The sequence below is a fragment of the Phalacrocorax aristotelis genome, chromosome W (assembly GCF_949628215.1).
Source record: "Phalacrocorax aristotelis chromosome W, bGulAri2.1, whole genome shotgun sequence".
Taxonomy (NCBI): Eukaryota; Metazoa; Chordata; class Aves; order Suliformes; family Phalacrocoracidae; genus Phalacrocorax; species Phalacrocorax aristotelis.
Window position 1 is genome coordinate 9,941,139 of NC_134310.1, and position 26,089 is coordinate 9,967,227.

Consider the following 26,089-nt stretch of genomic DNA (forward strand, 5'->3'; position numbering starts at 1 on the left):
TGATGCCCTTTTTGATGCAACCCAGCATCCTGTTGGCCTTCTTGGCCGCAGCAGCACACTGTTCGCTCATGTTGAGCTTTCTGTCCACCAGGACCCCCAGCTCCCTTTCCACAGAGCTGCTCTCCAGCCAGGTGGATCCCAGTCCATGCTGCACTTCCGGATTATGTTTTCCCAGGTGCATGACCTCACACTTTTCCTTGTTGAACTTCATAAGGTCCTTGTTGGCCCACTCTTCCAGCCTATCCAGATCTTCCTGCAGAGCAGCTCTCCCTTCTGGAGTGTCTACTTCCCCACTCAACTTGGTGTCATCAGCAAACTTCATCAGGCTACACTTGATGCCATTACCTAGATCACTTATAAAGATATTGAATAACATTGGGCCCAATATCGATCCCTGGGGGACTCCACTTGTGACAGGTTGCCAGTTTGAGAAAGAGCTATTTATCACCACCCTTTGGGTGCGGCCTGTCAGCCAATTCCCCACCCACTGCACAGTCCACTTCTCTAGGCCATAATGCATTACTTTCTCCAGGAGGAGACTGTGGGGGACCGTATCAAAGGCCTTGGAGAAGTCCAGGTAAACAATGTCCACTGCCCGCCCCATGTCAACCAGGCAAGTCACTTTGTCATAGAAGGCCACCAGGTTTGTCAAGCACAATCTGCCCTTAGTGAAGCCATATTGGCTTTTCCCAATCACGTGCTTCATTTGACTTGTGATGGCCCCCAAGAGGATTCGTTCCATAACTTTCCCAGGGATTGAATTAAGGCTGATGGGCCTATAGTTACCCGGATCCTCCCTCGAGCCTTTCTTGTAGATAGGGGTAACATTTGCCTTCCTCCAGTCCTCTGGGACGTCCCCCGTTCTCCATGACTTCTCGAAGATTATGGAGAGTGGCCTTGCGATGATGTCAGCCAGCTCTCTCAACACCCTCGGGTGGATGTCGTCAGGGCCCATTGATTTGTAGGGGTCAAGCTCCTGTAATAATTCACGTACTAACTCTTCCTTCATTGATGGCAGGTCAGTGTTTGGATCAACCGGCAATTTTGTTCCCAAAGCCTGGGACCCGACAGTGCTGGTAAAGAAAGAGGTGAAGATGGTGTTGAGGACCTCTGCCTTTTCTGCATTGTTGGTGATTGACTCTCCTTTTCCGTTTAACAGTGGGCCTATGTTTTCCTTCTTTTTCTGCTTGTGGTTGACATCTCTGAAGAAATCTTTCTTGTTAGTTTTTGACATCTATGGCCAGTTTCAATTTAAGTTGGGCTTTTGCTTTTCTAACTGCATCTCTGCACACTCTGGAAATGCCCTTGTAGCTTTCGATGGATAATCCTCCACTTCTCCATCTCTGGTATGCTTCCCTTTTGGATTTGAGTAGACCCAGGAGGTCATGGTTAAGCCATGGGGGCCTCTTGCTCCGCTTACTTCCTTTTCCTTTGTAGGGGGTAAATTGGCTTTGTGTTTCCAGTAGAGAGTTCTTGAAGAATTCCCAGCACTCACTAGCTCCTTTGTCTTTCATGGAAGCTTCCCATCGAATCCCTCCCAGCTGAGCCCTGAGTGAACTGAAGTTTGCTCTTCCAAAATCCAGAACCCTTGTCTTAGAGGTGACCTTCAGCACACTCAGGAGGATCCCAAACTCTACAATATTGTGGTCACTGCAGCCAAGGCTATCACTAACCGAGATATTACAAAGCAGGTTTTCTCGGTTTGTGAACAGCAAGTCCAGCAGTGCCTCCTTCCTGGTTGGCACATCTAACATTTGTATCAGGAAACAGTCCTCTATCCGTTCCAGGAACTTGGTGGATGACATGCGAGCTGCCGTATTGTTCTTCCAGGAGATGTCTGGGTAGTTGAAGTCACCCATCAGGACCAGGTTCTGTTGGCCAGAAGCTTGCTTTAGTGCCCCAAATATCGCTTCATCGGCTTTGTTATCGTGGTTAGGAGGTCGATAGCAGATGCCCACTGTGAGGTCCTGCTTGGATATGACCCCTTTGACTTCAACCCAGAGACATTCAATAGAGCAGTCGCAATCACCATAGTTGACTTTGATACATTCAAGGTTTTCCTTAATGTAGAGTGCAACTCCTCCACCTCTTCTACCCTGCCTGTCCTTATGAAAGAGCCTGTAACCGTCCATTGCAATGCCCCAGTCATTTGAGGTGTCCCACCATGTTTCAGTTACTCCTATGATGTCATACCCTTCTGAGTGGGCAATGAGCTCCAGTTCCTCCTGTTTGTTACCTAGACTGCTGTCGTAGTTTAGCCGGCAACTCAGCCTCACACAGTTGCTCGCTCACTCCCCCACCGGTGGGATGGGGGAGAGAATCAGAAGGGTAACGCTCGTGGGTTGAGATAAGAACAGTTTAATAATTAAACCTAAAAGAAACAACAACAGAAATGCAATGTAAAGGAGAACAACGAGAGCCGTGAAACCTGGGGTGGGAGGAAGGGGGGATGGGGATGAACCACCGAAACAAACTGCACGTGATGCAGCCGCTCACCACCCGACACCACGCCAGCTCGAGCGCAACTCCCCCCCTTAATATACTGGTCATGGTGTCACATGGTATGGAATGAACAGCCCATTGGCCAGTTGGGGTCAGCTGCCCTGGCCGTGGCCCCGCCCCTCCCAGCCTCCTGCCAATGCAGCAGATCGCGAGAAGCTGGAAAGGTCCCCAACCACCACAGGCACCACAGTGAAGAGAATGAACCCCTTCTCAGCCAAAACCAGCACAACTGTGTGCATTTGTAGACATACACGTGAGGTGATTACTCTTCTGTTTCACCTCTTGGGAGACAGCTAAGGAACCTTTATCACCACACTGCTTGGCCTGACTTACTCCCCCCTTGGACGTGCTGGTGTGAGCATTTTCACAGTGGATCCCACCCCCCAAGTCCTTCAGTTTAAAGCCCACCTCACCAAGTTAGCCAGCCTACTGCTGAAGATTCCCTTACCCCTTTTAGACAGATGGATTCCATCCCTCCCTAGCATGTTGTCATCATTAAAGAACACCCCATTGTCATAAAAGCCAAACCCCTCACGGTGGCACCAGCCACGTAGCCAGGAGTTGATATACATTATGCGCCTGTTTCTGGCTGCTCCTTTCCCTCGAACTGGCAAAATGGAAGAGAAGATCAGTTTGGCGCCACTGTTTTTCACTTGCTCCCCCAGGGCTCGAAAGTCTTCCTTGGTTTTACCCAGGTTATGGCTCTCAGTGTCGTTCATGCCTACATGAAATAGTAATAGTGGATAGCAGTCTGTTTTCCTGATGAGTTGTGGCACCCTCTCGGCAACGTCTCAGACCTTGGCTCCTGGAAGGCAGCATACCTCTCATGACTCCCTGTCAGGTCGGCAGATGGGTGCCTCAGTACCCTTCAACAGAGAGTCACCCACCACGAGCGCTCGTTGTTTCTTTTAATAGATGGCAGACTTATGAAGGTGGTGTATCTGCAATAAACGCCTGGTTCTGGTGCTTTTTTGATTCCTGTGGGGGGGTAGAAAGGATATGATCACACAAATCCTTTTCTCTGAACTGCAGGCTTCATGTTTTGATAAAAACAACAAAAAAAAGTGCATCTTGGAAGACAAATGAAATATTTTAAAGTGTTACTAGGTATATAAGTCATCTTGGTTATTATAAAAAGTTCTTCCTCTGTCTTTTATATCTTTCTGATCTTAGGTTTTGTCTGTAATTATTTATTGCTTAAAAATTGAATCATAGTTCAGCTGGAAAGTATTAAGTCAACAAGATCTGACTGTTTTTTTTGTGAAAGATCCAGTTGTGCTTTTGAGATGAGAGACTAGAATAAGTGATCCTCTCTCTCTTCACAGTACTTAAAAAAGCATATTACTGTCTCATCTCTGAGGTGTGAGGCATTTGAGCAATGAATGGTACCATGCTTCATTAGAATAACTTAAGTGCTTTATCCTTATCACACTGTTTGTATTTATTCATATGACTTAATGCAAACTAACAGAAAACTGTTTTGTAAAATGCTAGAATTAAAAAGTGGTATAGTCCCTTTCAAGGTTCAAACTAAAACCAATCATATGCTTAAATATTAAATAGCGGTATATCACAAAGGGAACTCATAGATTTTGCTTCTTAAAAACAGTTCAGCTAGTAGTTTTTTAAGGAGTGCAGCCTGACTTTCTTTTCTTTCTTGGACTGAAATGTTTTATAGACAATTTCTAAGCATCATTATTAAATCATTACTTTAAACAGAGACTAAAATCTTAACAAATGAGATTTCATTTAGAAAGACTTGAAAAATGCACAGACAGGAACGTCTCTAGAGAATCAGTTGCAGAATAGGAAGTGCTACATGTTTAGTTTTCTAACTCAGAACTAGCCTATATTAATAGAAAAGCCTATATTAATAGAAATTTTCATTTCTTACTACTTACCTGTTCTTCAATTTTTAAAAGGCATTCTCAGCCCAAGTTCTAGTGGATGTTCATTCAGGGTATGAGTCCCATTTTTGTAATGAGGTCCTTGTGCCAGCTCTATTGATTTACTTGGAGATGTGCCTGCCTGCTGAAGATCACTGTGAAGCTTCTTCTGGAACTGTGACAATAATTTGTAGCTGTGTTGGCATCAGAACTCAAAGATGCACACCTGAATAAATCTAAAAATATGTTTATGCTCTGCTTAAGAGATGTGGTTGTGCTACAGTAGTGTCGTGGATTCTGTAATTACTTTTCCTGATGTAGCTTGAAGTGTGCATATTCTTTCAATAAGCATAGACTATTGTTCACATGTGCTCACAGCTTGACACATTCTACATATAAAAATTTTGATTTGGAAAAATAATCACGGTCGCTGCATGAATATATTATGTTTACAATAAACATGCTATAGTGGGCAAAAAGGCAGCAGTAGGTCATTTGTTAGCTAAGTGGGCACCTGTCTAAATATCATTAAAATATTGACATAAAGGAATTAATTTTTTTAAATAATATTTAATTAACTACTATTTTTAAAATTCTGCTCAGATTGACCTACATGTTCTACTTTTAAAAGTTCAGTATAGATAATAGATTTGACATGCTTGGTGCATAATGGTTTCCGAAAGGAAACGGTGTGTAACACTGATTTCTGAAATCCTTTGGTTCTAAAAAGAGGAACAAAAAAATGCACAGTATTAAATATTGTCTTCTTTATTTTTCAGATTAGCACTGTACGTATATGAATATCTGCTCCATGTAGGAGCACAGAAATCAGCCCAGACATTTTTATCAGAGGTATGTTTTCCCATCTTTTTTTTTCCATAACTTTAAAGCATGTGCAAATGAAATAAATATGTTGGTTTAAAATAAATAGCAGTGACAACCTTGGATATCAGTTTACATTGACCAGCATGGATTTCTGATCCTGCAAAAGCCAGTTTGCTATGTCATTTTATATGCCTTAGTATAATTACTTTTTCTATTAATTGTTACCCAACTGTTCTGTGATTTGCTACTACACTGAGAAAGATTCCCCTAATTTCTCAAATAAATATGCATGTTAGAGAGTGCATTGATGGTTGAAGTCCCCCACAAGAACCAGGGCCTGCAATTGTGAGGCTACTTCCAGCTGTCTGTAGAAGGCTTCATCAAGTACCTTTTCTTGATCAGGTGGCCTGTAGCAAACGCCCACAACAGTGTCGCCCATATTTGGCTGTCCCTTAATTTTTACCCACAAGCTCTCAACTTGGTCTCCTTCCACTCCAAGGCACAGCTCGATGCATTCCAGTTGCTCCCTCACATAAAGAGCAACTCCCCCACCTCACCTTGCTGTTCTGTCTTTCCTGACAAGCCTGTAGCCATCCATGACAACATGCCAGTCATGCGAGCTATCCCACCATGTCTCTGTGACTGCAATCAGATCAGGGCCCTGTGACCGCACAGAGACCTCTAGTTCCTCCTGTTTATTCCCCATGCTGCATGTGTTCATGTACAGGCATTTCAGAAAGGTACTTGAGCATACCTTTCTGAAATGTGATAACATACTTAAGTCAGGGGTGAACATGCTGTGCAGCAGCTGTGAGAGAGAGGAGTGAGGAAAAAAAGGTGAACCAACCTCGCAGACACCAAAGTCAGTGAAGAAGGAGAGGGAGGAGGCGCTCCAGGTGCGAGAGTAGAGATTCCCCTGCAGCCCTGTCATGGTTTAACCCCGGTAGGCAGCTAAACCCCACACAGCCGCTCACTCACTCCCCCACAGATGGGTAGGGGAGAGAACGGGAAGGGTAAAAGTGAGAAAACTCATGGGTTGAGATAAAGACAGTTTAATAAGTAAAGCAAAAGCCAGGCACGGAAGCAAAGCAAAACAAGGAATTCATTCACTACTTCCCATGGGCAGGCAGGTGTTCAGCCATCTCCAGGAAAGCGGGGCTCTATTACTTGGGAAGACAAACCCCATCACTCCGAATGTCCCCCACTTCCTTCTTCCCTCAGCTTTTATTATTGAGCATGACATCATATAGTCTGGAATATCCCTTTGGTCAGTTAGGGTCAGCTGTCCCACCTGTGTCCCCTCCCAACTTCTTGTGCACCCCCAGCCTACTTGTTGGCAGGGCAGTGTGAGGAGCAGAAAAGGCCTTGGCTCTGTGTAAGCACTGCTTAGCAACAACTAAAACATCCCTGCATTATCAGCACTGTTTTCAGCACAAATCCAAAACATAGCCCCATACAAGGTACTATGAAGAAATTTAACTCTATCCCAGCCAAAACTGTACAAGCCCATGGAAAAAAAAAACGTGGAAAAGCAGGTTGTCCCCCTGCAGCCCCACACCAGAGCCTTTGGAGGGCCCCATGGTGCAGCAGGTGGATATGCCATGAAGGAAGCCACAGCCTGTGGCGAGCCCATGCTGGAGCAGGCTCCTGGCCGGAATTGTGGCCCATGGAGAAGAGTCCATGCTGGAGCAGTGTTTTCCTGAAGGACTGTACCCCATGGAAAAGACCCATGCTGGAGCAGTTTGTGAAGGACTGTATCCTGTGGGAGGGACCCCACGCTGGAGCAGGGGAAAAGTGTGAGGAGGAAGGAGCGGCAGAGATGACGTGTTATGAACTGACGCCAACCCCCTTTCCCCATCCCCCCCTGCGTCACTCAAGGGGTGGGTGGAAGAAGTAGAGGAGTTGGGAACACAGGGGTGAAGTTGAGCCTGGGAAGAAGGGGAGGGGAAAGAGGTTTTAGTTTTGTCTTTGTTTCTCACCACTCCACCCTATTTTTAACTGGTAATAAATTAAATTAATTTCCCCCAAGGTGAGTCTGTTTTGCCCATGACAGTAACTGGTAAGTGATCTCCCTGTCCTCATCTTGACCCACAAGGTTTTTCATCTTATTTTCTCTCCATTTCCTGTTGAGGAGGGGAAGTGAGAGATCAGCCTGTTAGACATCTGGCAGCCAGCCAAAGTTAACCCACCACACTCCTCCAAAAGATAATATGCTAGTGATGCTATTTTATAGAATCATAGAATCATAGAATAGTTTGGGATGGAAGGGACCTTTAAAGGTCATCTAGTCCAACCCCCCCCTTGCAACGCTCTGGATTTTGGAGGTGGAAGAGGGAAGGAAGAGAACAGGAGGGTTGGTTTAGGTAGAGATCATGGAAAATTCACATAATGGCTAGGTAAAACAGGTAAAAATTGTGCCAGTATCAATTTACGTTTATATTAAAGTATGTTTTTGAAAATTGTTTTTCCTCTAGTAAAGCAATGCAAAAATAAGAGAAAAAAAGAGACGATAATCACAGAATCACAGTCTCCCAGGTTTGAAGGGACCTCAGAGAACATCTAGTCCAACCTTTCTAGGAAGAGCGCAGTCTAGACAAGATGGCCCAGCACCCTGTCCAGATGACTCTTGAAGGTGTCCAATGTGGCCAAGTCAACCACTTCCCTGGGGAGATTATTCCAATGGTTGACTGTCCTCACTGTGAAAAATTTTCCTCTCGTGTCCAATCGGAATCTCCCCAAGAGCAACTTGTGTCCATTCCCCCTTGTCCTCTCCATGGGACTCCTTGTAAAAAGGGAGTCTCCATCTTCTTTGTAACTACCCCTTAAGTACTGGTACATGGTGATGAGATCCCCTCTAAGCCTCCTTTTCTCAAGGCTGAACAAACCCAGTTCTACCAGCCTATCCTCGCATGGCAGGCTTCCCAGTCCTCTGATCATCTTGGTGGCCCTTCTCTGGACCCCTTCCAGCCTGTCCACATCCTTTTTGTATAGCAGGGACCAGAACTGTACACAGTACTCCAGGTGTGGCCTGACAAGCGCTGAGTAGAGTGGGATAATGACTTCTTTATCTCTGCTGGTGATGCCCTTTTTGATGCAACCCAGCATCCTGTTGGCCTTCTTGGCCGCAGCAGCACACTGTTCGCTCATGTTGAGCTTTCTGTCCACCAGGACCCCCAGCTCCCTTTCCACAGAGCTGCTCTCCAGCCAGGTGGATCCCAGTCCATGCTGCACTTCCGGATTATGTTTTCCCAGGTGCATGACCTCACACTTTTCCTTGTTGAACTTCATAAGGTCCTTGTTGGCCCACTCTTCCAGCCTATCCAGATCTTCCTGCAGAGCAGCTCTCCCTTCTGGAGTGTCTACTTCCCCACTCAACTTGGTGTCATCAGCAAACTTCATCAGGCTACACTTGATGCCATTACCTAGATCACTTATAAAGATATTGAATAACATTGGGCCCAATATCGATCCCTGGGGGACTCCACTTGTGACAGGTTGCCAGTTTGAGAAAGAGCTATTTATCACCACCCTTTGGGTGCGGCCTGTCAGCCAATTCCCCACCCACTGCACAGTCCACTTCTCTAGGCCATAATGCATTACTTTCTCCAGGAGGAGACTGTGGGGGACCGTATCAAAGGCCTTGGAGAAGTCCAGGTAAACAATGTCCACTGCCCGCCCCATGTCAACCAGGCAAGTCACTTTGTCATAGAAGGCCACCAGGTTTGTCAAGCACAATCTGCCCTTAGTGAAGCCATATTGGCTTTTCCCAATCACGTGCTTCATTTGACTTGTGATGGCCCCCAAGAGGATTCGTTCCATAACTTTCCCAGGGATTGAATTAAGGCTGATGGGCCTATAGTTACCCGGATCCTCCCTCGAGCCTTTCTTGTAGATAGGGGTAACATTTGCCTTCCTCCAGTCCTCTGGGACGTCCCCCGTTCTCCATGACTTCTCGAAGATTATGGAGAGTGGCCTTGCGATGATGTCAGCCAGCTCTCTCAACACCCTCGGGTGGATGTCGTCAGGGCCCATTGATTTGTAGGGGTCAAGCTCCTGTAATAATTCACGTACTAACTCTTCCTTCATTGATGGCAGGTCAGTGTTTGGATCAACCGGCAATTTTGTTCCCAAAGCCTGGGACCCGACAGTGCTGGTAAAGAAAGAGGTGAAGATGGTGTTGAGGACCTCTGCCTTTTCTGCATTGTTGGTGATTGACTCTCCTTTTCCGTTTAACAGTGGGCCTATGTTTTCCTTCTTTTTCTGCTTGTGGTTGACATCTCTGAAGAAATCTTTCTTGTTAGTTTTTGACATCTATGGCCAGTTTCAATTTAAGTTGGGCTTTTGCTTTTCTAACTGCATCTCTGCACACTCTGGAAATGCCCTTGTAGCTTTCGATGGATAATCCTCCACTTCTCCATCTCTGGTATGCTTCCCTTTTGGATTTGAGTAGACCCAGGAGGTCATGGTTAAGCCATGGGGGCCTCTTGCTCCGCTTACTTCCTTTTCCTTTGTAGGGGGTAAATTGGCTTTGTGTTTCCAGTAGAGAGTTCTTGAAGAATTCCCAGCACTCACTAGCTCCTTTGTCTTTCATGGAAGCTTCCCATCGAATCCCTCCCAGCTGAGCCCTGAGTGAACTGAAGTTTGCTCTTCCAAAATCCAGAACCCTTGTCTTAGAGGTGACCTTCAGCACACTCAGGAGGATCCCAAACTCTACAATATTGTGGTCACTGCAGCCAAGGCTATCACTAACCGAGATATTACAAAGCAGGTTTTCTCGGTTTGTGAACAGCAAGTCCAGCAGTGCCTCCTTCCTGGTTGGCACATCTAACATTTGTATCAGGAAACAGTCCTCTATCCGTTCCAGGAACTTGGTGGATGACATGCGAGCTGCCGTATTGTTCTTCCAGGAGATGTCTGGGTAGTTGAAGTCACCCATCAGGACCAGGTTCTGTTGGCCAGAAGCTTGCTTTAGTGCCCCAAATATCGCTTCATCGGCTTTGTTATCGTGGTTAGGAGGTCGATAGCAGATGCCCACTGTGAGGTCCTGCTTGGATATGACCCCTTTGACTTCAACCCAGAGACATTCAATAGAGCAGTCGCAATCACCATAGTTGACTTTGATACATTCAAGGTTTTCCTTAATGTAGAGTGCAACTCCTCCACCTCTTCTACCCTGCCTGTCCTTATGAAAGAGCCTGTAACCGTCCATTGCAATGCCCCAGTCATTTGAGGTGTCCCACCATGTTTCAGTTACTCCTATGATGTCATACCCTTCTGAGTGGGCAATGAGCTCCAGTTCCTCCTGTTTGTTACCTAGACTGCTGTCGTAGTTTAGCCGGCAACTCAGCCTCACACAGTTGCTCGCTCACTCCCCCACCGGTGGGATGGGGGAGAGAATCAGAAGGGTAACGCTCGTGGGTTGAGATAAGAACAGTTTAATAATTAAACCTAAAAGAAACAACAACAGAAATGCAATGTAAAGGAGAACAACGAGAGCCGTGAAACCTGGGGTGGGAGGAAGGGGGGATGGGGATGAACCACCGAAACAAACTGCACGTGATGCAGCCGCTCACCACCCGACACCACGCCAGCTCGAGCGCAACTCCCCCCCTTAATATACTGGTCATGGTGTCACATGGTATGGAATGAACAGCCCATTGGCCAGTTGGGGTCAGCTGCCCTGGCCGTGGCCCCGCCCCTCCCAGCCTCCTGCCAATGCAGCAGATCGCGAGAAGCTGGAAAGGTCCCCAACCACCACAGGCACCACAGTGAAGAGAATGAACCCCTTCTCAGCCAAAACCAGCACAACTGTGTGCATTTGTAGACATACACGTGAGGTGATTACTCTTCTGTTTCACCTCTTGGGAGACAGCTAAGGAACCTTTATCACCAGTCCTCTGATCATCTTGGTGGCCCTTCTCTGGACCCCTTCCAGCCTGTCCACATCCTTTTTGTATAGCAGGGACCAGAACTGTACACAGTACTCCAGGTGTGGCCTGACAAGCGCTGAGTAGAGTGGGAGAATAATGGAGAGTACTGTCTTGGCTTTTACAAAACAGCTGTCACATAAATAATACACTGTGCAGGATTCATTTTGCTCATTTTGATTTTAGGTTATATTTGCAAAATGAGTAGTTGACGGTTTAACTTCTGTGACATTTGGATTTCAGGAAACTATTCAGTATATTGTCTTGACATGTTTCTCTTAAAACTAATTAAAACTTGGCCTATAGAGAAAATGTCAGATCCAAACTAATGCAATCTGAAAATATATCACAGCTTTCAAATTCAGGCTGAGACTAGCCAAAAGATGATGAGTACGAGGTAGAAAGAATTAATAATGTATTGTCTGTTAGGTTTCACACAGAGCTGTGAGCTTGTTTGTCCCATTCATTAGCAATGCAGAAGGGCAAAGACTATTCTAGTAATGTTTGTAAATGGTTGCATGTTGGAACAAAAGGCAGTTATCACTAATACAGAGAAACCTGGAAAAAAATAAAAACCCTGATATTTGGTCTGAAAGTCATAAAATGAGGTTCAGAATGAGAAAAACATGCATCAGTACAACTTGGAGGAAATAAATTAATTGGCAAGTGTCAAAAGCAGCACTTGTGGGCTGTAAACCACAAAATAATAGTTCAACCCCCCACCCCATGTGAGTCAGCTGTAGTTGTTAGAAAATTATTATTGGCATATAGGATGAAAATGAGAGAACAACAGTTGAGAGAAGTTAAAAAAAAAAGTCTTCTAGACAAGTAATTTATGATATTATGTAAGTTATGTTTTTCCATCTGTCTTTTTACTTTTTGACTCATGCCTGTTGAGAAGCAACTGCCCTACTGCAGTGAATTAGTTGCAAGGATGCTTCAGTTTTAGGAGCTATCCATGTGGCATAGGAGGAAATTGATATTGGTTTGGTCGTTCCTGAAAGAGCACGGCTGTCTGGGCTCAATGCCCTCTCAGCTCTGGCAGTCTGTAGCTGCCAGAACAGTTGGGTGGTTTTTTTTTTTAAAGATGAACTAGTTCAGAGTAGCTTTAAAACTGACTACTGGAGCATAAAAGAAGTAAGCATATATAATCTGAGCAGGGAAAGTGACTAAGAGCAATGGAACAAAATTAAGAAAAAGAAAATTTAAGCTGGATATCATTAAATCACTCTGATATTAGGTAACTTAGAGAGGGTTGTCTTAAGCATTTCTACATTTTTGTGATGCATTGTGTCTAGTTTACATTTCATGGAACCAATTCACAGATCAGTAAGTTCCAGAAGCCCTCTGCTGGTCTTACTTACAAGATGCACTGTGATTTCCATGTCTCTGTGGTCCCTGTTGAGTACAGCCTTCAAAGCTTTGTTGCCTTCATCTCTAAAATGTAGGACCTCGTGTTCAACTAGCCTTTTCCTGGGTCTCTGGATTGCAGAGACCTCTAGTTTATTAACTATAGCTCTAGTCTCTTGGTCTGCAAATTACTTCCTTTCTAGAGACATGGTGTGAAGTAATTGATTGAAGTAACTCAATAGCTGTTTCATCCCAGCATATGTAGTTATTGTACAATTGGCAAAATAGCAAGGAGCCAGCACAAATAGATTTAATGTAAAGCACGTCATTTTCTTATGAGGGTTAAAAAAAGGCTATTCAGATGAGGTACCCAAATTTTTGAAACAGAGGAAGCTGCTCTGCTCCAGAATCTTTCATTTGATGTCCGAGCTGCTACATCTTCCTTCAAGAGTTGATCTTTAGCCCACATATTTTAATGCTTTAGTATCCTTGGAAATTAGGTTCCAGCCTTGAAGGAATAATTCCATTAGCTTGGCTGGACCAGGAAGGTAGACATTTCCTGATTAATAGAACATCAGTTATGAACTTAATTGGTATAGTTGACAATGTGGGTAATTTTTTAAATTAATAATTCTTCATAATTCTTTTTAAGATTGATTCTTTTTATGATTAGAAAGACTGACATCTACCAGATGTAACAGAATGCATTTTTTTTTTTTTAAAAAAAAGAACAAAACAAAGAAAAGAAAACCCTCAAGTAACCCCCAAACTTCCATATTCCCTTCAGGCTCCTTCTTTGAATACATTTATCAAGATGAAATGTGACCCAATAAAAAGGACCAGCGTAAGACCTGTGAATCAGGCCATTTCCTTGTCAAGCCCTGCTTTGAAGAGCTCAAATACTACGTAGACATTGTGAGGGCTTTCTACACAGCCATAATTTTTACTCTAATTGAATTTCAGAAACAATTTTTGGTTTTGACTATATATTGTATCTCTTCTTCAGTATGTTGCTTTTGAAACATCCCAGAAGTACTGTGTATGCCTGGTGGTAAATGCAAGTCCTTCCAAGCCATTCCCAATGGATGTGAGGAGCACTCATGCCTCAGAGGAGTGCACTTGAGTCAGCAGTCAGCAACCAAGCACCACGCAGCCGCTCGCTCACTCACCCCCTGGTGGGACAGGGGAGAGAATTGGAAGAGCAAAAGTGAGAAAACTCATGGGTTAAGATAAAGGCCGTTTAATAGGTAAAGCAAAAGCCGCGCACGGAAGCAAAGCAAAACAAGGAATTCATTCACTACTTCCCACGGGCAGGCAGGAGCTCAGCCATCTCCAGGAAAGCAGGGCTCCATCAAGCGTAATGGTTACTTGGGAAGACAAACGCCATCACTCTGAACATCCCCCCCTTCCTTCTTCTTCCCCCAGCTTTATATACTGAGTATGACATCATATGGTATGGAATATCCCTTTGGTCAGTTTGGGTCAGCTGTCCCAGCTGTGTCCCCTCCCAGCTTCTTGTGCGCCCGGCAGAGCACGGGGAGCTGAAAAAGTCCTTGACTAGTGTGAGCACTGCTTAGCAACAACTAAAACATCTCCACATTATCACCGCTGTTTCCAGCAAAACTCCAAAACATAGCCCCATACTAGTTACTGCGAAGAAAATTAACTCTATCCCAGCTGAAACCAGGACAGTAGCTTTGGGTTTTATTTATATTTTTCGTTTTAATTAGCATTTTTATCTGGCAGAGCTTAGGCAAGAGTGCCATATTTTAAAAAGTCCTTTTATATATCTGTTGCTACTTAGCGGGGGGTGGGGGTGTGTGTATGAAGCTCCATGCAGTTGGCGCATTCTGCCGACTTTGCTGACAGAAACGATAGTGCCTCTAGGTTATCTCTTAACGTAATTTTTAAACAGCAGAATGATTTTTGAATAGTTGTGCCCATTTACATAATACATCAAAATTACATTAGGTAACTTCACATGAGAGTGAAAAAAACCCGTTTTAGGTGTACTAATTATATATTCCTCTCCTGCAAGCTATTGATGGTGTATATATATGCTTAACTTTCTTAAGAGCTGGGTGTAGAAATCAAGTTGGAGCTGAGAATCAAAGTTTTATTTTCTTTTGAAAAATCCCAGCTTTACCAGTGCCTCTTACAGTATGTACACTGTTAGGTTTTGTAATAAAGCTTGTCTGCACACCCACAAATGAGCCCAGAAAGACAAGGAGGGGAAGCCCAAATAATAATATCCTGACCCAGCTCCTCCCAAGTCCATCACAGGAGCTATCAACTCTGTGATAGCCTTATCAAAGGCCTACCTCCACAAGCCCAGAGGAGCACAGTGGTCCCAAGGCAGGCAAGAACCCAAATTAAGGACTTGGAGGAACGGATACCCTGTCTGGGCCTCTCCCAAGAGACCCTTAGCCCCATTGTCCAGATGTGACACCCATCGAGATGAGTCAACACTAGAGCACCTTTCGGCCTGAGAGGGGTTGCTGCCCAGAGGTATGAGACACATTATGGGATGCAAGGGAAGAGCATTTTGGTATGTTTAGGGGAGGAGCCAAAGGTGAGAAAGGGGAGGGATTTAGGTGATTTGGGGAGGAGCAAGTGTGAGGAAAACAGAGAGGTAAGGGGATAAAAGGGCCAATTGCATGTAAATAGGTGCTGATGGGTGCATTTGTTTGGTCATACCTTGCGCCTGATCAGTGCAGTCTGTCCTATCTTATTAAACTTTCTAACTCCTTCCTGGGTGAGGGATTCTCTATGTGCTGTGTGAGTGTGTATTGGGGGCTGAGTGCCAGCAACTGGAGTCAGACCATGGGTCAGAGGGCCTGTGTGGCTGTGGTGCCAGTGACTGGAGAGACTGGAGTGACTGGACTTCACTGCCAGCAACTGGAGTGAGACCTCAGGTCATAGCGGCCTGTGTTTCTGTGGTGCAAGCAACTGGAGTGAGTGAGGGTCTGGGTGCCAGCAACTGGGCTAGGACTGCAGGTTGGAGGTGCCAGTGACTGGAAAGACCAGAGTGAGTGAAACCAAGTGTCAGCCACTGGGGTGGGACCAGGGGACAGAGGCCCATATGTCTGTGGTGCTAACAACTGGAGTGAGTGCAGGTGTGCAAGATCAAGCCAGACTAGCTGGCAAGTAGGTGAAGTGGCCTGGGTCTCTAAGGTTGAGACCACTGCGGGGGTTGGCTACTGGGGGACCAGGGGAGTCCCAGCCAGCTCTGGATGCACGTGTGAGACGATCCGTTCCAGCAACTGGAGTGGGGATGTGTCCAGGTGCCAGCAACTAGGGAGACTGGGATCCAGGGGCAGCTACTGGGCAGACTGAGTGTCTGAGCCCAGCTGCTGGAGGGATCCACATTATACATATGTATAGATATTCTCACTAGTGGACCTCCATCCTGCTCATCCAGAGAGGGGAGCAGGATGAGGCTGTTGGTGCTGTCTGTGTTCATGTGTGTGTTCTGAGTGTCTGTCTGTGATCTGTGTGGCCTGCCATGTGTATATATATGTGGTGTATATGTGTGCGCTGTGTGCGTATGCCTACTGGGAATAAATCTTCAGCCTCACTACTGGTTAGACCTGGGGAGGCGTAGCTGCAGCAGCCTCACCTCTCTTGGACTGTCGGATCCAGTGTGGAAATCAAGTTGGAGCTGAAAGTCAAAGTTTTTTTCTTTTGAAAAAAATCCCAGCTTTACCAGTGCCTCTTGCAGTATGAACACTGTCTACCTTTTATATTAAGCATTTCTATATCTTTATATGTATCTTTATATATATTTCATATTAAAGCTGTTTAAGCATTTAGTTAAAATAATGATCCTTTCATCTGCCATTACTTCTGTCTCTAGAGCAGAATATGGTATGTATGTAAACAATTATTTTTATCAATTCGTGCAGGAAATAATACTATATGTAGTTGTAACTGGAGGAATTTGGAGTATATAGAATGCCCTGGTTTCCGCCTCGTTTTAAGATGAGCTGGGCTTCTTAACAGTGTTGTATGGATTTCTACAGAATCTTAAGTTATTTGTGATAGAGTTGCTTAAGCAGTCACACTGGCTTTATTATATAGTTCAAACTCTTTAGTTTTGTAGTTAAGGACAAGCTGATGACTATGTCATTAATAAAATGATTGTGTGGTAATGGTTAAGATATAACACTTTTAAAGAATTGCAGAGAGCCAGAATGATTTCACAGTGTGTTTATGTTGTCTAATGTGTTAGCTGATCAACAATAAAAGTGTGAAGTCAAAGGTAAGAATTCTTAAACTGCTTTTCCTTTGAAAACAGTGCTAAATAAACCAGAGTTCTCAGGTAGGAAAGCAAGCATAGATAGTATATTTATATTCAACAGAGTTTTCCAGTGCAGACAAATCAAGCCAAACTAGTTTTACATTTTCATTGCATGTTGAGAGAATGGGTTATAACTCTGTTGTTATTCTGATGTTAGTCAGATTTGTCACATTACCTCTAACAGTAAAGCACTTGAGAATTCTAAAATGTTTGTTCACTTCAGATGTGGAGAGAAGACTGCCACCTGCTAAATCAGTAACATTAGTTCTGTATCTTGTTATGTTTTTCTTAGGAATTATTCTTGGAAAATCTTTTAGACAACTGTAGGGATGTTTTTTAACATTTTTTTGTTATGCATTTTTGAACTTAAATAAACCCCTGTCTTAATGGTGGAGAGATACAAAATAGATCCTTAATAAAATTGTATTCAAAATCTTTTAAAAATAAATCCAACCCATGCTTTGCTAAAATAAGAGGCATCAGCTAAATTAATAAGTGTGTGTATTGGTTGTACATGGCAAGGTTTTGGTAGCAGTGGTGGGGGCTGCAGGGGTGGCCTCTGTGAGAAGAGTTCAGGAGCTGCCCTGTGCTGGACACAGCTGGTTCCAGCCAGCTCCACAACATCCTCACTGCAGACCAAAGCGGAGGCAATCAGCAAAGTTGGTGGCACCCCTGTGAAAACATAGTTAAGAAAGGACACAAACGCCAGATGAGTAGAAGAGTGAAGAAAAAAAAGAGAAATAACCATATAAACACCAGGGTCAGAGAAGAAGGAGGGCCTCCAGGCATGGGAGCAGAGATTCCCCTGCAGCCTGTGGAAGAGACCACAGTGGAGCAGATATCCACACTGCAGCCTGTGGAGGACCCCATGTCAGAGCAGTGGGATATTTCCTGAAGGAAACTGTGGCCTGTGGAGAATCCATGCTCTGGCAGATTTCTTCCTGAAGGACTTCAGCCCATGGAAGGACCCCAGCCCATGGAAGGACCCATGCTGGAGCAGGGGAAAAGTTTGATGAGGAAAGGGTGGCAGAGAGGAATTGTTATGTACTGACTATAACCCCCCAGAGGCTACGGGATGATGGTGGGGTGGGGAGGTAGAGGGAGTCGGAGCCGGGAATGAAGGCACAAAGTTGAGCCTGGGAAAAAGGGACAGTGGAGGAAAAGGTGTCATTTTTATTTTTCATTTTGTTTCTCATCAGCCTACTCTATTTTTTAATTGGCAATAAGTTAAATTAATTTTCCCCAAGTTGAATCTGTTTTGCCCATGATGGTAACTGGTAAGCGACCTCCTGTTTTTATCTCAACCCATCCTATTTTCTCCCCCTGTCCTGCTGAGGAGGGGGAGTGAGAGAGCTGCTGGGTTGGCATTTGGCCCTTAGCCAAGGTCAACCCAACACAGTGTGATAGAGTGAGTGATATGGCCACCTAGACTGATAATGATAAAGCCTTTCATAACTACAAAATCTTTTGTTCTTCCTTTTTTACTACCTGAATAAATTATGTAATGCTTTTTAGTCACAGTGATCACAAAAAGAGCACAGACTTTTTTTACTGTTTCTCTTTAGATAAGATGGGAAAAAAACATCACACTAGGGGAGCCCCCAGGATTCTTGCACTCCTGGTGGTGGTAAGTGTCAATTTTATTTTTCTCTGATTTTTAGAATATGTTCATTGTGAATTCCAGTGTCTGGAGTCAGGAAATTCAGGTGGACATTGTAAAAAGTATGTGAAGATGAGTATCAAGGACTATTTTCTCATAAAGTGTTGAAAGAACAGAAAATTAGATATAGGAGAGTATACAGATATTAGATACAGGAAAAGAAATATTGAATAGTGGATTGGTAAGGCAGCATCTTTGAAAGAAGATGGCCTGCATTTCTTTGTTTACCATCTTTTATTAAACTGTGCATTTAAGAGCTCATTCTCTATATCCTGAATAACTACATTTGAAAGAAATATATACCGAGACCCTGCAAATAGATGTGAGCTTCCTCGGTCTTTAGTGCACGTTTTAGTCACGGGAATAGCATATGAAAGGCATTAGCTGAACCCAAGCTACTAGCATTTTTGAGAGGCAGTGTATGTTAGCGTGAGCTTGGAGTTGTAGTAGCTGCTTTTACAATTTCTCTCAGCTCAGAATATGGGTAGGACACAGAGCTGACTTGTAATTTTTAATGCATGATGCTCCTTACTTATATATATTGGTGTCTAGAGGAAAATATACAAATTTTACGTATATATGCACATTTGTATATATAAAATTCCCAAGGCAAAAAGAGACTGCTGTTTAGCAGTGAGTTTAATATATATGATATGGCTACATTTGCAAGAATTCAAAATTATGGAGAATAAGGACAACCATCCATACAAGAATTCTGTACAAGAATTAAGCTATAAGTTGTAAAGTAGTCCCACTTGAATATAAAAAGCCATGTGATTTGTACAGCTGTGTGGAAGATGACATATTCTTTATTGACCTTTCTGCTTTTCATTAAGTGACGGAAGCCTGACAAGGAGAACTTGCTCCTTGTATCTCCGATGCCTGCATTATCCTTAATTTTGATCATCTGCAGCAGAGTGGTCAAATTTTCCACAATTCTGAATTATGGTGCTGGGCTAAGTTAGAGGGTTAAGTCTAAAACAATAAAGAAACAAAATGAAACTAACAAATGTTATTCTTTTAATTGTTCTAGCATATAGATAAATTCATTCTAGAAACGTTGAAGCTAACATTCCTGCCATAATGAAATATCTTATATACTGTTTCTTAACAGTTCAGAGATACTTAGAGTGTGTTAGAATCGATTCATGTATAACTCAATTTGAGGCAGGGGAAGACTTATTGGAGTAGCATAATTTCCTTTTACTCTTTCATTCTTTATCAACCAAGAACTATAGGATAGCATACCCTTCTATTTCCTACTCTTATCCATACATTTGTTCCTCTAGGAACTTTTGTTTAAAGGACAGTATTGGAACTTGGAAGAAATCCCAGTTTTCTCTTAATTTTCTTGCCTTTTCACAACATCACAGTATTACTGTATGGATCTGTGCCTTCCAGTGCTTTGTGGTAGTAAATTGCAGCAGTTGCAGAGGTATGAGGTTAAATGCAGAGCTTTATTAATTTGCTTTATACTCTGAAAGCTTGTATATTAGACTAGCTTCCTGGTTTCTACTACAGTGATTTCAAATAAATACAAGCACTGCTTGCTTCAGAGAATCAGATAACAAGACTTGGTTCCTCATAGATGTTTTACAAAGCTGAATTCTTTCATAGAGGTAAGTGTTTTCAGCGCTTGGCTAGAAAGTGATATGTCTGTTTCACACATATATATGTGTGGTATGTGTACACCATAAAATCTATGAGGATTACAATGATTTTCTCACCATATCTGTTACTTCTTAACTTGCAGTGTATTTTGGGATCTCTACTGTGCAGCTCCAGAAAGACGAGAAACATGTGAACATTCAAGTGAAGCAAAAGCCTTTCATGACTACGTAAGTTTTATATATCTTTATCATGTTTTTATTAATTGTATGTATGAATGTGGTAGAGAAACATTTCTGCAGGATGGTGACTCAAAAATGCAGGAGTCCATCATATATAAGTAACTCTCATTTGCTTTCCGGGGATGCCTTAGAATTAGGACTGTCTAATCCTGTGATTACTCAGTGTCACATGGGAAAACTCCTGGAATCTCTCTTACAGGTCAAAGTACTGCCCCATATATTAATGCAGAATGAAGGCTGTCCTTCTGTCTCTCCCCCATGGACACAGCAGCCTGGTCTCAGTCGCAAAGGCCCAGGCCAAATAGAAGCACAGATGTGTGCTGGCCAAATAACCATACCCTGTCAATGCTAAAGAAAAGACAGTTCAGTAGATGTAATTGATCCCATGGCTTCTGGCAGGACCATACTGATTTAACATGCGATTATTCTTTTGATATTTTGGTATCCTGAAATAAGTATTTTTTGTTACAGTAGTAAACACTTATGCATCTGTTGTGGTTTAGCCGGCAACTCAGCCCCACACAGCTGCTCGCTCACTTCCCCACTGGCGGGATGGGGGAGAGGATCAGAAGGGTAAAGCTCGTGGGTTGAGATAAGAACAGTTTAATAATTAAAATACAGCAATGATAACAACAACAGCAATAATAATGCAATGAAAAGGAAAGTAACGAGAGAGAGGCGAAACCCGGGGCGGGGGGAATGAACAACCAAAACAAACAGCACGTGACGCAGCCGCTCAGTGCCCGCTGACCTGACACCGCCAGTCCCGGAGCTGCAACCACCACCCCCTCCCCACACGCCAACTGCCCCGGCCAATATACTGGTCATGGTGTCACATGGTATGGAATGAATATCCCATTGGCCAGCCCGGGTCAGCTGCCCTGGCTGTGGCCCTGCCCCTCCCGGCCTCCTGCCCACGAGGCAGAGCATGGGAAGCTGGAAAGGTCCCTGACCACTATAGGCGCTACTTAGCGACTTAACAACTACTAAAGCATCAATGTGCCATGAGCACTTTACCAGCTACAGTGAAGAGAATTAACTCTATCCCAGACAAAACCAGCACAGCATCATAGAACAAGGTAAATATACATCGTCTAGTCTACTAGAGCAAAAGAAAAAAGGGGAAGGGACAAAAGTATTATGCTGATTTTGCTGCCACTGAGTTCCAGTTCGAAACACAGCAAGAAGTTTGGTGGTGTTTTGCTTGCAAGGGCCAAAAAAAAGTCCTAGAAATTAGCAACGACAACACCACTGTGGCAGTTTTCCATTCCTTTTTTATATTCTCATAATGTAAATGGAGAGCTCCAGCACTCTGGAACTGCATTCCAGAGTTGGAATGGACTTTAGGATACATTTACTATGTCAGCTCTTCTTCTTCTGTTGATTTCCTTTTTACTGACGAAATCCTCAGGAGGCTGACTGAGCTGGGTTTATCATTCCTTTGGGCCATTCGTATAATATAAAGAAGGAATATAAACACTCCCCCAATTATATAATTCTGAAACCTCTTTCCTTGAGTGTTTTCTAGGTCTGTCTTAAAAATATTTTCTAATTATTGCAGAAAAATATTTCTGCGCATAAAATTAAAAGTAGGCTGCCATACCACAATGCCTTATGAACAGAAATTTGGAAAAATTTAGACAAATCAACTAAGTGATCATTTTCCACTGTCTATTTCCTTTCAAGATACTGACACAAATTGTCATAATCTGATGACGGCTCAGCATCCTATAATATGTGAACTGATGGTGATCTTGCCTTATTTGTAGTTAACAAAGACCATGTTACAAATGCACCCTTAACACAATTAGAACTGTTAATCATATTTTACTTATAGGCTAATGACACTTTAATACCCTGTCCTTGGTGGTTAGATTTTGAGGCTGACTAGTAGAGGAGCTTGGATAGTTTTGCACAGTAGTGTCTATGCTGCATTGATTATTCACTTGTCATAATCAATGAAAAAAAATGTGTGAGAGAGAAGTTGGGAACAAAATTATGAGGAAGTTTCACATCCACTGAGGTGTTCAGGTCACCCAAATTGGTAAAGCATATTCCTCAAATTAAAAACAAAGTAACTATTGCAAGTACAAATTTCTGCCATCTTTTTTACCTATTTGATTTTAAATATACAGTGGTTGAAAAAGAAGGCAATATTGCAATAGCTTTGCTGTTATGAATGCTTGCTATTAGAGCAATGTTTAATTCCCCACTGAAGGAGGAATAGTTTTACAGGACTAGATTATGACAGTAAGGAATGACTATAGTGAAGTAAATTTGTGGAGAACAGAATCCACAGTATGATAGTTGTCTTCAGCGGGCCATTGTGCACTCACAATATAGGGTGTATAACAAAAGCCAATGTGGTGGGTTGGCCCTGAATAGCAGTCAAGCACCCACGCAGCTTCTCATTCACACACACCCACACCCCACACCCCCCATTTGTTTCGGAGGGGGAGTGAGATAGAAAGAACAGGTGCAAGAAAACTCATGGGTTGAAATAAAGACTGGGAAATCACTCGGGAGTTACTGTTGCGGGCAAAACAGACTCGACTTGGGGAATTTAACTTAACGTATTGCCAATGAACATAAGCTAAACATTTAATTACTGATTTGTGTATTGGGAAACAAAGACAAACATTTAAACACTTCGGGAAAGCACCTTTCCTCCCCCTTTCCCAGGCTCAGCTTCACTCCAGACACCTTTCCTCCCCCCATGTTATCACCGTGGGTTACACTCAGTCCTTTCAGTGAGACAATGAGCAGCTCAGGAGATCGGGGTCAGTGTGTGGAAATTTTTCTCTGCCACTCCTTGCTTCTCACTCTGTTCTTCCCGCTGCTCCTTCCTTCATATTCATTCCTATGCTCCCATATGTGTCCTCCATGGGCTGCAGTCCCATTGGGGGAGCGCCTGCTCTGCCATGGAGCATTTCTTACTTCTCTGACCTTGTTGTTCCCTCCATTCTTTCCTCCTCCTCAGCATTTTCTGCCCTTTCTTAACTATGTTATCACAGAGGCGCCACAAACTTCGCTGATGGGCTCAGCTTTAGCTTTAGCCGTTGTGGAGCTGTCTGGAACTGGCTGTGTCTGATGCAGGGCAGCCCCTGACCTCCTCCCACAGTGGCTACCCCTGCAGGCTGCCCTCCAAAAAACCTTGCCATTTACACCCAATGCAGCCAAAAATGTATGAAACCTATAAAAGTTGTGAAATTAAATAACAAAGTACTTGGAGACTGAAAAAAGGAGTGGAATCTACAGTTCTTTAAACTCATGAGAGGTTCAATGATCACTAAGTTAACTACTGAATCTAAAACTTGAGGTATACTAAGAATTTGAGTAGCTGAATCAAAATTATGTCAAATTAAAAAATGTCTTGGTATCAACTTCATAGCATTTATGACTTCAACTCTTGGTTTATTACATGGTCTTATTGCTCAGCTCTGTCTGCTATTTATTATCATAATTCAAAAAACTGATAAAATACTCGAATGGTGTGTGTGATAGAATTGTGTGCTTGTGTGAATGTTTAAGTTACTGTATAAAGTCTTGTTTGATAAAATAAATGAGATCATGGTATGCTTCTGTATGTACATCAGTCTGCATAAGAGAGGATGAATGTTTATTTTAGAAATAAATTGGGTTATTTTATAAATACATTCACCAGGTGTTTCTGTAACCCACTCTTTCTTAATCTTTTGAGGTGATAGGAAAAGCTAGCTGCTGCATTATTTTTGTCACAGTTGAGATGAACTTGTCTGATAGCTAGCAAAACAGATGCTGTTCCTTTGTATCATGTGATTTTTGTTTAGTAAAATAATCTCCATCATGACAAATGCATACTTTTGAAATTGTTTATATATTTAATATTTCATTAGTGTATTGTACATTCATATTAAAGCACATGACAAATGGTTATAAAATACAGTAAAGCATATTTCATAGTAGTTGAAGATAAACGTTTATTAAATGCTCTGTGAAATCCTGACCCATGTAGAGTTTGGCCACTGACTCAAGAGGAATCAAAATTCCATCATCAATGAAGACTGTCATAAAGCCAGTGACTGAATTCTAGCTTCTGAGTCAGGCTGAGGGGTTTGATAATATCAAAACCCTGTTGTTAGATTACAGGTCAAGTAATAGGGTTGCACTGTCATATCTAAAAACTGTAAATGTCAAGTACAAAAACTACAGAAGGCTCATTTATTAATTCATATTAGCAATTCAGAATTTTTAATTAGGTATGTGGTGTTCTTGACCTAAGAAAATTATTCTTGCTATAGGTGTGCATGGCCTAGTATACCAGACAAGTCATGTTTAATGCTAAGTAGGTTGCATTACGTGACCTAATATTTTTTCTGTCTTTGCTTCTGTAAAAAAAAAAAAAAAAGGATTTAAGATTGTTTGATGGAGGAGGGAAGTACTTGGGCATGATATAATGATTTCTGAAGTACTGCTGCCTCAACCAACTTAGTTGCTAGTCATTTGGAAACACACAGGTTGACTCATAAAATTATTAGATACAGAAAGACTTGATTACGTCTCTTTAAGATTCACAGTTTCTAATTGCAGTAGCAAAAATAATGTCATGGTTTTTTTAGACATTTTTTCGCGTGATGAGGATCATTTCACTGTTTGGTTTGCCATAAAATTTCAGCATGTGCTTTGCTTGTCATTGAATACAACTAAATTTATCACAGAATATCTCAAGTTGGAAGGGATCCATAAGGATCATCGAGTCCAACTCCCTGCTCCTCGCAGGGCTACCTAAAACTAAACCATATGACTAAGAGCGTCATCCAGGCACTCCTCGAACTCTGACAGGCTTGGTGCTCTGACCACTTCCCTGGGGAGCCTGTTCCAGTGACCGACCACCCTCTCAGTGAAGAACCTTTTCCTAATGTCCAATCTGAACTTCCCCGATGCAGCTTCATTCCATTTCCTTGTGTCCTATCACTGGTCACCAGAGAGAGGAGATCAGTACCTCCCCCTCCGCTGCCCACCCTTGAGGAAGTTGTAGGCTGTGATGAGGTCACCTCTCAGCCTTCTCTTCTCCAAGCTGAACAAGCCAAGTGACCTCAGCCGCTCCTTGTAAGTCTTGCCCTCAAGACCTTTCACCATCTTGGTCACTCTCCTCTGGACACACTCTAATAGTTTGATGTCCTTCTTATATAGAGGTGCCCAAAATTGCACACAGTACTCGAGGTGGGGCCGCACCAGTGCAGTGTAGAGTGGGAAAATCACCTCCCTCGACTGGCTGGCTATGCTGTGCTTGATGCGCCCCAGGACACGGTTGGCCCTGTTGGCTGCCAAGGCACATGGTTGACTCGTATTCAACTTGCCATCAACTAATCGAGAAAACTGAGTCTTGTCTGTGTGTGTATAGCGGTCTGTTCTTGACTGTTTGTGTAAAAGAACAGTAAAACCAAAACTCCTTTAGATTAGTTATATTGCCTGTTCTGTGTTGTGGTGGTGTCGTGGTTTAACCCCAACTGGCAACTACGCACCACACAGCTGCTTGCTCAGTCCCCGACTGGTGGGATGGGGGAGAGAATCGGAAGAGTAAGCGTGAGAAAACTCAGGGGTTGAGATAAAGACAGTTTAATAAGTAAAGCAAAAGCCACACATACAAGCAAAGCAAAATAAGGAATTCATTCACTACTCCCCATCGGCAGGCAGGTGTTCAGCCATCTCCAGGAAAGCAGGGCTTCCATCACGTGTAATGGTTACTTGGGAAGACAGATGCCATCACTCCAAACGTTCCCCCTTCCTTCGTCCCCCAGTCTTTTATT

At 43.2% G+C, this 26,089-nt stretch overlaps 1 protein-coding gene across 3 annotated transcripts in view; it reads left to right on the forward strand.

The window, feature by feature from the left end:
- The window catches only part of LOC142049462 (single-stranded DNA-binding protein 2-like), a 202,993-nt gene that overhangs the window by 84,425 nt on the left and 92,479 nt on the right, over nt 1–26,089 (forward strand). For all 3 annotated transcript variants that reach the window (XM_075077202.1, XM_075077203.1, XM_075077204.1), the window contains exons 2-4: nt 5,168–5,240; nt 18,356–18,417; nt 20,204–20,288. In XM_075077202.1, the coding sequence (XP_074933303.1) occupies nt 5,168–5,240; nt 18,356–18,417; nt 20,204–20,288 (220 nt within the window). The remainder of the gene's footprint in view (nt 1–5,167; nt 5,241–18,355; nt 18,418–20,203; nt 20,289–26,089) is intronic.